The sequence below is a fragment of the Peromyscus eremicus genome, chromosome 3 (genome assembly GCF_949786415.1).
Source record: "Peromyscus eremicus chromosome 3, PerEre_H2_v1, whole genome shotgun sequence".
In the NCBI taxonomy this organism is placed as follows: Eukaryota; Metazoa; Chordata; class Mammalia; order Rodentia; family Cricetidae; genus Peromyscus; species Peromyscus eremicus.
The window spans coordinates 17,791,057-17,803,814 of record NC_081418.1 but is presented as its reverse complement, the minus strand read 5'-3'; the positions used below and the strand labels follow the sequence as shown (position 1 = coordinate 17,803,814).

The 12,758-nt window shown below is 37.2% G+C and overlaps 1 protein-coding gene across 2 annotated transcripts in view; it reads right to left on the bottom strand.

Annotated features, from left to right (window-relative positions):
• The window catches only part of Vps50 (VPS50 subunit of EARP/GARPII complex), a 114,989-nt gene that overhangs the window by 35,103 nt on the left and 67,128 nt on the right, over window positions 1-12,758 (bottom strand). For both annotated transcript variants that reach the window (XM_059257341.1, XM_059257340.1), the window contains exons 17-19: window positions 9,206-9,296; window positions 5,789-5,965; window positions 1,770-1,888 (exon numbers count right to left, since the gene is read on the bottom strand). In XM_059257341.1, coding sequence (XP_059113324.1) covers window positions 1,770-1,888; window positions 5,789-5,965; window positions 9,206-9,296 — 387 coding nt within the window. The remainder of the gene's footprint in view (window positions 1-1,769; window positions 1,889-5,788; window positions 5,966-9,205; window positions 9,297-12,758) is intronic.

Genomic DNA, 12,758 nt, shown 5'->3' with positions numbered 1-12,758 from the left:
TCAGATCCATGAGCAGCAGACACTAACTTACATGTCAATTTCAACTAAAACGGAGCTTTCCATTTGGCCAAAATATTTCCTAAACATATCCAATAATAAATTCAACAAAATCATCCTGTTCAGCTTAAAGATCTGTTAATGTCTTAAATATGCAAAACCCAATAAAACCAAACCTTCCCAATCAATATATTTACAACTACATGGACTGCTCACAATTGAAGAATTATCTCAGTCAAGGTTCCAAGTTAATCAATTATTAACTAAGTGTAAAGTATACTTACATCTATCATTTAAATATATGTGTGCTATTAACTAAAAATATCTGACATTAATTCACTTAAGCATAAAAATACCAAGTCCATTTAACTGGATAGAGGTGACAAAAATTCTTAATAAAATTATCATAGTTTTGAAGAGTAAAGGTTATCATAAAACAAAACCTAATCCTAGCAGGGAAGCTTAATAAAAAAATCAAATACAGACTCCAAAAGACTGGAAAAGTAGAGGAGACACTGTATTTACAAGATCAGTGCAAAAATGATTGATCTCTAAACTGAAAGCTCTTTGATTAGGCTCAATATTTTCATGAGATGATAGAGTAACTTTTACGATTTGAGAAGAGATTAGCTTGTGGTAATATTTCTTATTCTGTTAATTACATTTATTTGTTGGGGTGGCAGTGGCTTGAGTGCCACGGTGCATGTGTGGAGGTCACAGGGCAACCACAGGAACAGGTTCTTTTCTACCATGTGAACCTGGGGCTCAAACTCAGGTCATCACACCTGGTGACAGATGCCTTCACGTACTAAGCCATTCCACCAGCGTGATTCTCTAATTTTTTTAAAGAAATGAGCACATGGATGGAGAAAATTTTATGAGACCCCAGTGCCAGACAAAGAGCTTCAGACAATTATTGGTTACTAAGAGAGTGAAATCAGTCTGTCTCAGCGACAAGCCCCTTAGAGGTTATGTAATCCCAAATGGTCAGCCCTAAAGCCATGTCTCAACGATCAACATAAAATGGACTAAGCAGACTATATTGTGTGCATGTGTGTATGATGGATGTGTGTAACAATAATACTTAAAAAAGATTTCATGGATTTGAGAGGGGTTGAAGAGAAACATGAGAAGACTTGGAAGGGGAAGAGGATGAGTTGGAAATGATGTAAATGTTAAATGTAGTACTCATATATTAAATCCAATAAAATAAAATAAAAATTAAAAAAGAAATTAGAATAATGCTGAAAAAAATCAATGGCAATGATACATACGCACAAAAATATGATAAGACTTATTGCTCTATGCAATCAACATACAAAAAAAGAAAAACAGATTGATACCTGTGAAGGAAAGTGTTCTATGGGACAGAAGAATTGACAAAACCATTGACTGAATGAGCAAACTTCAGAGTAATTTTTATAATGTTAAATACACTATATAAATCAAAAGAAAAGCTACATTTAAGCAAGTTTAGCAAAGTAGGATCAACTAATACTTTCTGAGCCAGTAACAGTCAAATTTCATCAAGTAAATTGATTTGTGGAACACCAAGTTAGGCTTTGCTTAACTTGAGTTTTTCATATAAGTATTTTATTCTTTTTCCTGAAATTTCACTATTATTGGGGGAAACCTACATACTCAAGTCTTTCAGAAATCATTTTTTTAAGGTACATGAATTGCCACATTATCAGCAACCACTTAAAATTTTAATTTTTGTTCTCTCTTAACCTTCAAAGGAATGTAAAAACCACCCAGTCCCCATCAGTCACCTCTTCACGGGCACATCGCCTGTCTGCTCATCCACGTAATCCCGCTTGAGCTCTTCGGGAACATCACTGTCGCTGTCATACTCCTGATAGGCACTCTTCTCCTGCTCATCAGACTCATACTGAAGAGAACACAGTGGGATATGCAACAATGGCACACAGGATAACTTTACCTCAGTCTCTTAACACAAAAACGTGTGCAAGTTTAAAGAAATGGCTAAAGGAAAATTCTTAATGTAGTTTTAATTTCACCATGAAGAATCAAATTCCCCTCCCATTTTTATTTTTCATCTTACTTTAACCAGCTCAAAAGAAAAGGAAAACAAAAATATCATTTGTGCTGTTTATTTGTAAAAGAAAACTTAAACCAAATATTCACAGCCACAACTAATACCCTACTGGACCTCAAAGAAGGAAGAATGTATGTATTTTAGACTTAAACTATCTTCTGGTGATTTTGTAATATTTGCTTTCAAGTTGTTAACTCTTTATAAGGTTGAGGATCCAATTCTAGCCCTAACACCACTACTTCAGCTTCATAAATACACTCAGCATACTATGAGGCTGTTCAGCTGCATGAAGAGCTGAGAAGGTAACACTTAGCAGCAAGAGGCCTCCTGGGAGGCTCACTCCTGAGATAAGGGTTCCTTCCTAACATCTTCCTTGCCCTTATGGCACTATGGACCAATACAGCAGGGAAACAGTGGTAACACACCATCGTCACCATCAGTGTCAGACATGCACTGACTAAATATTGGCTAGCAGCTTTGACCATGTACTGTGCCAAGTTCTCTCAGGAATTCTATCTCTTGAATCCTAAAAACTCCATATATAGCTTAACCATATACATAGTTAAGTCTTAACCCCATATGTAGCTGAGGAGACCAACATGATGACAACATGGACAGAAGTTTGTGCCCCTAATTCAATTACTTTTGGATAATCTGTTCCTGGGTTAAAATGTCAGGCCTTATTCAGATATGAACCAGAGTCTCAAGAACTTAGATTGTATCTGGAAAGATTAGATTCTACACTAAAAATTGTTTTTTAAAAAATCATGACATTTCCCTGTATTTAGACGTAAGGTGATCCTATTAACATGCCGACAAAAATTCTGCTCAGGAGGCAGAGGCAGGTAGATCTCTGTGATTTCAAGACTAGCCTAGTCTACATATTGAGCTCCAGGTCATTCGGAGTCAGAGAGGAACGCTGTCTCAAAAACCTGCCCAAAATAGGTTTTAAAACTAAAATAGAAAAATAAAAATAGATTTTCTCAGACCTAAACAATTCTCATTGGGTTTCATCAAGTATAAAATTAAAAATCATAGAGGGTTCCTCTGGAAATTACAGAGAACAAAAGGACACACCAAGTAACATCCTGGGTCAAATGACATGATTTTGAAAGCAGGCTACAGAAGCCTGTGAGACAGGAACTGCTCTCTACTACAAATACGGACAGACCAGGAGGCACACATGTAAAGGAAGTAGTCAAGGCCCACACAGCTAACAAACTGATGTGATGCCACTGCATCTAAACCCTTCCTACCAGCTAAGCAATTTCTATACTGAACATTATTTCAAGCTGCTCAAAGGATTGCTAAAAGATCACACTTCGGAATCCTAACTGCTAAAACCCGTCAGGCAACTAGGCTGTAATTCTGTGGTGGTTTGAATATAAATGGTCCAATATATTTGAATGCTTAGTTATCAGGGAATGGCACTATTTTTTTTTTTTTAACTTTTGGGACAATGTCTTATGTAGGCTGGCCTCAAACTTTTGAACTCCTCATGTACCAGAGGGTGACCTTGATCTTTTTTTATTTTATTTTATAGTTTAATTTAATTTTACATATCAGCCCTGATTCCCCTGTCCTCCCTCCTCCTGCCCCTGACCTCCCCCCATTCCCATCTCCTCCAGGGCAAGAACTCCCCTGGGGATTCAGCTCAGCCTGGCAGATTCAGTCCAGGCAGGTCCAGTACCCTTCTCCCTTCACCCGGGCTGAGCAAATTGTCCCTGCATAAGCCCCAGGTTCCAAACAGTCAACTCATGCACTAAGGACAGGTCCCAGTCCCACTGCCTTGGGGCCTCGTAAACCACTCAAGCTCATAAACTGTCTCACTTATCCAGAGGGCCTGATGCAGTTGGGGCTCCTCAGCTATTAGTTCATAGTTCATGTGTTTCCACTAGTTTGGCTATTTGTCCCTGTGCTTTTTCCAATCATGGTCTCGATATCTCTTGCTCATATAATCCCTCCTCTTTCTCGCCGATTGGACTCCTGGAGCTCCACCTGGGGCCTGGCCATGGATCTCTGCATCTGCTTCCATCAGTCACTGGATGAGAGTTCTACCACGATAGTTAGGGTGTTTGGCCATCCGATCACCAGAGTAGGTCAGTTCAGGCTTTCTCTTGACCATTGCCAGTAGTCTATTGTGGAGGTATCTTTGTAGATTTCTGGGGACCTCTCTAGCACTTTGCTTCTTCCTATTCCCATGGGGTCTTCATTTATCATGGTCTCCTATTCCTTGTTCTCCCTCTCTGTTCTTGATCCAGCTGGGATCTCCTGCTCCCCTAAGCTCTCTTTCCATTGACCCTTGCCCTTCATTACCCCCCCTTCATGTCCAGTTTGCTCATGTAGATCTCATCCATTTCTCTGTCATTGGGCAATCCCTGTGTCTTTCTTAGGTTCCTCTTTTCTAGGTAGCCTCCCTGAAGTTGTGAGTAGCAGTCTAGTCATCCTTTGTTTTACATCTAGTATCCACCTATAAGTGAGTACATACAATGTTTGTCTTTCTGAGTCTGGGTTACCTCACTCAGGATGATATTTTCTAGATCCATCTATTTGCCTGCAAACCTCATGATGTCATTGTTTTTCTCTGCTGAGTAGTACTCCATTGTGTATATGTACCACATTTTGTTTATCCATTCTTCAGTTGAAGGGCATCTAGGTTGTTTCCAGGTTCTGGCTATTACAAATAATGCTGCTATGAACATAGCTGAGCATGTGCCCTTGTGGTATGATTTAGCATTCCTTGGGAATATGCCCAAGAGTGGTATAGCTGGGTCTTGGGGGAGACTGATTCCAAATTTTCTAAGAAAGCGCCATATTGATTTCCAAAGTGGCTGTACAAGCTTGTATTCCCACCAACAGTGGAGGAGAGTTCCCCTTGCTCCACATCCTCTCTAGCATAAGCTGTCTTCAGTGTTTTTGATCTTAGCCATTCTGACAGGTGTAAGGTGGTATCTCAGAGTCGTTTTGATTTGCATTTCCCTGATGATTAAGGATGTTGAGCAATTCCTTAAATGTCTTTCAGCCAGGAATGGCACTATTTGAGAGTTATTAGGAGTTGTGGACTTGTTGGAGAAAGCCTGTCACTGTGGGTGGGCTTTGGAGTTTCAAAAGCCCATGCCAGGCCCAGTGTCTCTTTTTCTGCTACCTGTAGATCTAGACGTAGAACTCTAGGAACTTCTCCAGCACCATGTCTGCCTGTGTACCACCATGCTTCCCACCATGAGGACAATGGACTAAACCTCTGAAACTGTAATCCAGCCCCAGTTAAAGCTTCCTTTATAAGAGTTGCTCTGGTCATAGTGTCTCTTCACAGCAATAGAAAACTGATTAAGACAATCTTACTCTCAGATAAAAAAAGACATGGAATAAAATACCAACTTGGTTACTCAGAAGTGGAGTTATGACAGAAGTACAGGTGCATTAGTCCCTCAGTCATCTCTGTGTAAGCTACCAAAATATTTCCAGGAGAAGACATATACCATGACTAGGTAAATACACTGATAAGAATATCAAGCCAACAAGAACAAATTTATAGTTCAAGCCACCATTGTGAATAAGCACAGTGTAGAGTCATTATCTACACAAGGCAAGGCATTCTTAGGGACACAGTATACGGCAAGAATGTAAATAGTAAACAGATAAGCAATCCAGCAAGTTAGCAGTTCACTTCCGAACACTTTTAAAAAGAAAACTCACTTCTATTTCACAAAGCATTTTAAAAACATCACATACCCCATTAGAAGCCAAGACATCTTCTGTTTCTTCATCTTTGTGGTTGGCTTGAATTTCAAATGGATTCCCACCACTACAGTACTGCTCAAACAAAGTCACAGGTTTTGAAGAAGTTGTCAATGGCTGCTTACTAGGTGAAACTGATGGGGAGCGAGACTGTTCCAGGAATTTAAATTCCTACACATTGAGAAAGGATGAAATAGCTGTTAGAAAAATAATAAAATCTAAGCATACAAACTTATCCCCTTAATGTAAATGTAGAGTTAGAACAGGGGAAAAAAAATGATCTTCAAGTTATTCATCTTTACATCTTGCAAGTCATCTGAGATCACAATCTTGGAAACACATAACCATTCTAAAAGACAGCTTAGTCAAGAGTGCCACTTAAGTCAGAGTGGCCTGGCCAAGCAACTCCGGCCTTCCGTGAAGGAAAGTTAGAGACACATTCTGAAATGACAAGAAATCTGAATGACAGAGCCACAGAAGTCCGGGTAGGATACTTTTTAACCCACAATATCCTTCAAAAGAGCAACTGCTAAGACACTGCTGACTCATGCTTGCACCGTGTAAGACATTCTTACCACCACACCAAGAGGATCAAGTACATTTCTATCTTTTTATGTTGGTACCTGTAACTATCATTTACTTTCCTTTATAGACCAAGAAGCAAAGAGCACAAACATTCATTTGGCCAGATGTGTCTTCTGCTCCTAGACTGCTATATTCAGGCCATTATAAATGCCACCTGCCTTCTCTTTGCGTCCATTTCCTCATCTTTAAAATGGGAGGACCAATCCGGACTGGAGAAAAAAAAAATGACAGAGCTAAAAGGATGCAATACCTGATCCAACTTCCACATTACAAAAATGAGCAAACTGAGGCAGTCTGGAAGGACTGAGTGCCAAGTTCAAGGCTACAGCTAATTGGAGAAAAGAGTCAAATAATCTCTAAAGTTCATCTGAATTACAAAGCTCTTGACTTGACAACTTACCACAAAAATAAACATTTTTCTACACCTAACAATATTTATCGCAAATTTAAATGACTGTCATACTCAGTATTAATCTTAAAAGGTCCAAGGGTAGTATTAAAAAGTTCCTTAAATTTCTACAAAGTACATTGACTTGTTCACTCTGTCATTACACCATGTCTCAGCCCCAGCTTTCTTTATAAATTTCAACTACATCTTAAATCAGATCCAAAACAATGCTTGAAAATCATGACACTTTTTATAATTCTAAACAAGTGTTTAATATAACAACATGATTTTTTTTACAAATCCACAGGAATGCATTTGAATAATAAGTTTTAAATGTTTTTTTAAGGCAACCATTTTGAAAAGAAAATGCTTGCTTAGTCGGAAATGACATGTTTCTAGTAAAAGTTCTCTTAAAATTATACCAAGTACACATTAAAATATGCAGCATCAATCTATTAATTAACCTATTAAATAAAAATTCAATAAAATTATTTAAATAGGTACTCTAAAATGTTAAGCTTAAAATCTTAAATGTTAAGGAATTATAACTATTTTAGAAGTCACAGATTCTGTTAATTTAATGTTATTTCATTGATGCCAATTACAATTTATGTTACTCTTGTCATCTTTGAGCACATACTAGTCACTGCTGTTAGTATTTTTACTATTGTCATATTAGGAAAGCAATATGATAGGACTGGATATGAAATTACAGAACATAAAGACTATCTCCCTATTAAAATTAAATATAGGGAGAAATGGCTCAGCAATTAAGAGCACTAGCTGATCTTTCCGAGGATCTAGGTTCAAGTTCCAGCAGCCACATGACAGCTAACCACTGTCTTTAATTCCAGATCAAGGGAGTCCATGGCCTCCTATGGCTGCCACATGTGGTACACCAACATACATGAAGGCAAAACACCCATATATAAAATAAAATTGAAAACTAATAATAATAAAGTACTCTTTAAATATATCCACATTTTTTTTTTCTTCTTCTAGAAGCCATTCCACCTGAAGAAAACCACTAAAGACAATGTACTCAGGCCATGGACTACAACACAATCTTTGATGCAGGAATATTTATGACACTGTATTTCAATCAAACCAATTAAAGAGTTTTTCACAACTGTTCTTTCCAAAGAACCTAACTAATAAAATGTGCATTTCTTATAAGTGTCCCTTTCATTTATGAAACATTTTGTCAATACAAGCAAATCTGTAACTGTGCTATAACTTAAATGCCCATTCATGCCTTCAAAAAATTGCTAGTATTTTATATATATATATAAATAAGTATTTGTGTGTGTGTGTGTGTGTGTGTGTGTGTGTGTGTGTGTGTTCAGAAGCCTTTATTCAACATATTAGTAAGCAGAAATTTTTAAAGAACTTTAATGGGTGATTGCTAATATATTTGAATACACATAACGAGAGACCTTGAAGATAAGAAATCAAACATAAAATTCATTTAATCTTCTTAAATACCCTGCAAAATTGTCAGAAAAGTGTCAGAAAACATTCTAAAATATTTTTATTTATTTATCTATCTATCTATCTATCTATCCATCTGTTTATTTATTTATTTATTTATTTATTTATTTATTTATTTTGGCGGGGGGGTGTCAAGACAGGGTTTCTCTGTGTAGTTTTGGTACCTGTCCTGGATCTCACTCTGTACACCTGGCTGGCCTCGAACTAGTAGAGATCCACCTGGTTCTGCCTCCCGAGTGCTGGGATTAAAGGCATGCACCACCACCGCCCAGCTTTAAAATATTTTTTTAAAGGAAACAAAAGTTTCTTATGGTGGAATATCCATTTGTTATGCCAGAAAACAAAACAAAACAAAAAAAAAAAAACCAACAACACTTTTTTTGAATACAGAAAATGAAAGTAACAGTAAACAAGGAAAACTGTACTATTTTTTTAAAGTACTAAACATAGATCATCATTTTCTATTTGATCTAAAACAGACATGAGAATGAAATTACTCCTTATGAATTTGACAGGATTATTTAAACATACTTCTATACTTAATAATATGGATCAATCATGGTATTAATTATGGACACTTACATTAAGCATCCTTAATCTGAGTGAAATTCAAAATGCCTCCACATTTGAAATAAATAAGCATTTTTATCACATGGTACCAAAATACAACTGACTCATTTTCTGAAAAACTTATATAAAACAGTGAGTTCCCTTCTGAATTCAAAAGAAAATTCATTGCAATTGTTACTTTCTTTAGTCAAAAGTGTTTACTGAAGCATGTTAAGATCAACATTGTAAAGTAGACTTCAAGTCCATCAGCAGTTAATTCTTATCAAATGGCCACTAGGAATCCCTTTCAAGGAAGGAGCTCAAGAAGTTGTTATTAAAAGAAAAAACTCAAAGTAGTTACTAGAAGACACATTCCTTAGTTCTTAAGAAAAACTTACATGAAGCTGCAAGATGCTGAAATTTGACTTAACAGGGCAAAGCTCCCATGTCTCATTCTCTAGAAACATTCTCAGTTCATCAAGTCGTATTCTTAAAGAAAAGAAAAGAACACAAATAGTCTTAAGGAATAATGGAACAGGAAATACAAGAACTGAGGTAACAAAATACAATATAACAACAGAATTATCATTATCATAATCACCTACAAAAACCATTCACATTAGCATATAAACTACAAGAGCTTGCTTTTGTTAGTTACCCTATGATCCTTAAGAGAAACATAATAAACATATGTCAAATATTTACTAAGCTGAATATTTTTGAAAGTGTAAAAATGATGTGTAAGAAATACGATTTTTATTAAAGAAATAAATTAAAACCTGTCACCAACTCATGCACTTAAATTTGTCTTAACTATTCATATACCAAATCTGAAATAGAAAAACAACTATCAGGTCACATAAAATCACAAATATTTATGTATTAGTGTATCATAATATGACAAGTGTCAGGCTACTAAGCGACAATACCAAGATAAATATCATTCTGAAAAGGCCTTTTACAGTGTCTATCTCTACAATGCACTTAAAACTTAGCAGGTCAGCACTTATACTCCAGACAGTCTACTAACTACCGACACCACATGGATTGCTTTAAATACTACTCTACTGCTCTCACTTTATGTTCCGAGTCATCATTATATTATATAGAAAGATGCAGAAAAACAAAGCTTTACTTCTGCTTGAATAAAGTTGCATTATATAGAAAAATGTAGAAAAACAAAACTTTACTTCTACTTGAATAAAAGCCTGGTGCTTCCCCTTTTTTTTTTCCTCCAATACACCACCAGCTATTGCTACCACACCATGCTAAAACAAAGCCTAGACTTTTTTTAATAAATTCAGATTTGAAGACAAAGAGTGAGTAAATAGATGGATCTAGACACACAGGAACACTTCTAAACATTGGGATAACTAGGCAGGGACTACAGCTCATAAATATACTCAGCAAAGTTACAGGCTACAAAATTAACACTTAAAAATCATGAGCCTGCACAGCAAGGAGAAAATACTATTCACTATCCTCGGCATCCCCTGTCTCTCTCTCTCTCTCTCTCTCTCTCTCTCTCTCTCTCTCTCTCTCTCTCTCTCTCTCTCTCTCTCACACACACACACACACACACACACACACACACACACACACACACATACACACATACACCCAAAGAAGGAATCTGGAATAAATCTAATCACAGAAGTGAAGAATACCCTGTACAATGAAAAAGTTAAGATGTGAGAGAAAGAAACTGAAAAAGATTCCAGGCAATGGAAGATGTCCCATGCTCCTGGGTTAGCAAGACTAATATTGTGAAACTGGTCAACCTACCAAAAGCAATCTACAGATTCAACACAACCCCCATGAAAATTCTAAAAGAATTCTTCACAGAAATTGAAAAATTTAAATTTCATATAGAAATACAAAATATCCAGGAATCTGCTCTGCTGGAGGTATCATCACCTGATTTCAAGTTATAGGTATTTATTCAATAATTGTAATGCTAAAGAACAAACAAGGACAGACATCACCTGTAATTACAACACTCAAGGGGTGTGACACAGGAAGATTATCAGTTCAGGACAGCATGGGCTACACAGAGAGACTTCATCTCAATAAATATACAAATTTTAAAAGCCAAGCATCAAAAAGACATTTGAGAACTGAAAAACAGGATGCCTTCAGTTAAAGCCTGACTGGATAAGTAAACTAGCACAGCAGGGTTATCAGAAGAAGGATCAGTAGAAAATAGCTACAAACTGTAGCACAAGTTGTAAGTAAAACGAGTCAACAGAAAGGATCTTAACATTAGGTAGAGAGTTGACAGATAGATGAGAGAGACAGAGGGAGAGACAGACAGATAGACAGAGTAAGTGAGCATGCGCCAGAAAATGGCTCCATTGGTAAAATGTCTGCTACACTAGCATGAGGAACTGAGTCTGTATTCCCAAGCACCCAAGTAAATAGCCAGATGGACACCTGTATTTTAGTGTTAGGGAAATGGAAATACGGGGCAATCTTCCAGAATTGATAAGCTTTGACTCAGTAAAAGACCCTGTCTCAAAAATACAGTGAAGAGTAATTTGGGGAAGACAATCAATATCAACCTCAAGGTGCGCGCGCGTGTATGCGCGCGCGCACACACACACACACACACACACATACATACACACACACACACACACACAGAGGCAGGCAGGGAGGGAGGGAGACAGGGAGGGAGGGGGAGGGAGGGAGGGAGGGAGGGAGAGAACAAAAGATCTAGTGTTCATGCAATCACATGGAGAAGAGAAGAAGAAGGAGCTGAAGCAGTGTTTGGACAGGCAATAGCTAGTAATTCCTCAAAATGATTGCGTCCATGCGTAAAACCACAGGGGAAAAAGTGAGTCTAACTAGGAACTAAAACTATAAAATTTTACAATTTAACAATGAAAAGACTAATAATCCAGTTAAAAATGGGCAAGGGGTGGGCTGGAGAGATGGCTCAGCCGTTAAAGGCTAGGCTCACAACCAAAAATGGGCAAGGGCTTTAAAGACACTTCTGCAGAGAAGATATACAAAAAGCCAATAAGCACACAGGAAGCTGGCAGTATCTTCATTCATTAAAAAAAAATGCAAACAGAAACCACAAGATACCACTTACCTCTACCAAGACAGTTACAAACAAAAAGACAGAAATACTGTGGGATAATCCTTCTGTACACTGTGGATATATATTATTCTCATTGGTTAGTGAAGAACTGACTGGCCGGTAGCCAGGCAGGAAGCACAGGCGGGACAGCCCTGAGATGCTGAATAACCTGTCCACTGAGAGCTGGCACACACCAGAGGTGGAACAAAAACCTGAGCCTCCTCTCTCCTAGTCCAGTTCTAACAACACAGTGTAGCTTAATCAATGAGAAGCTGGCTCTGAACATACGTCTAAAATCCTGAAACTTGCTGAGTATTTAGGAAATAATAATTAACTCTTTTCTGGATTCTCTAATTTCCTCAAGATAAACTTCAGTGGGGAATTTCAAACATGATCAGAGTCTAAAGTCAAAATGTCTACATATGGTTACCAGAGAGGCAGACACCCTCTGATAGTCCCAACAGTACAATGCAGAATGGACACCACTCCCCAGATCAGCATTTGACAGTGCCCATACCTCCAAACACTAGGAACAGCAGAAGTCTTCCAGTGATTATGCTAGGTATAAGGCACTCTGGGAAGGCAGACAACTGGCAGAGAAATCTAGGTTTTTATCAAAAAGCCTTTTCTCTTTAACATAAATATATTTAACAATCAATCTTTTGACACCCAATAATCTCACTATTAACAGGATACATAATCTCTGTACAAAGGTATCGACAATAAACAAGGAGAGAAAGAAGAATTTCAAACAATGACACTCCAAATAAAAATAACAAATAAAAATAACAAACTCAAAACTTGGTTGTAAAAATGAAAAGTAATTTATAAATAATTTAATGGTAAAATATATAAGAATACAACTT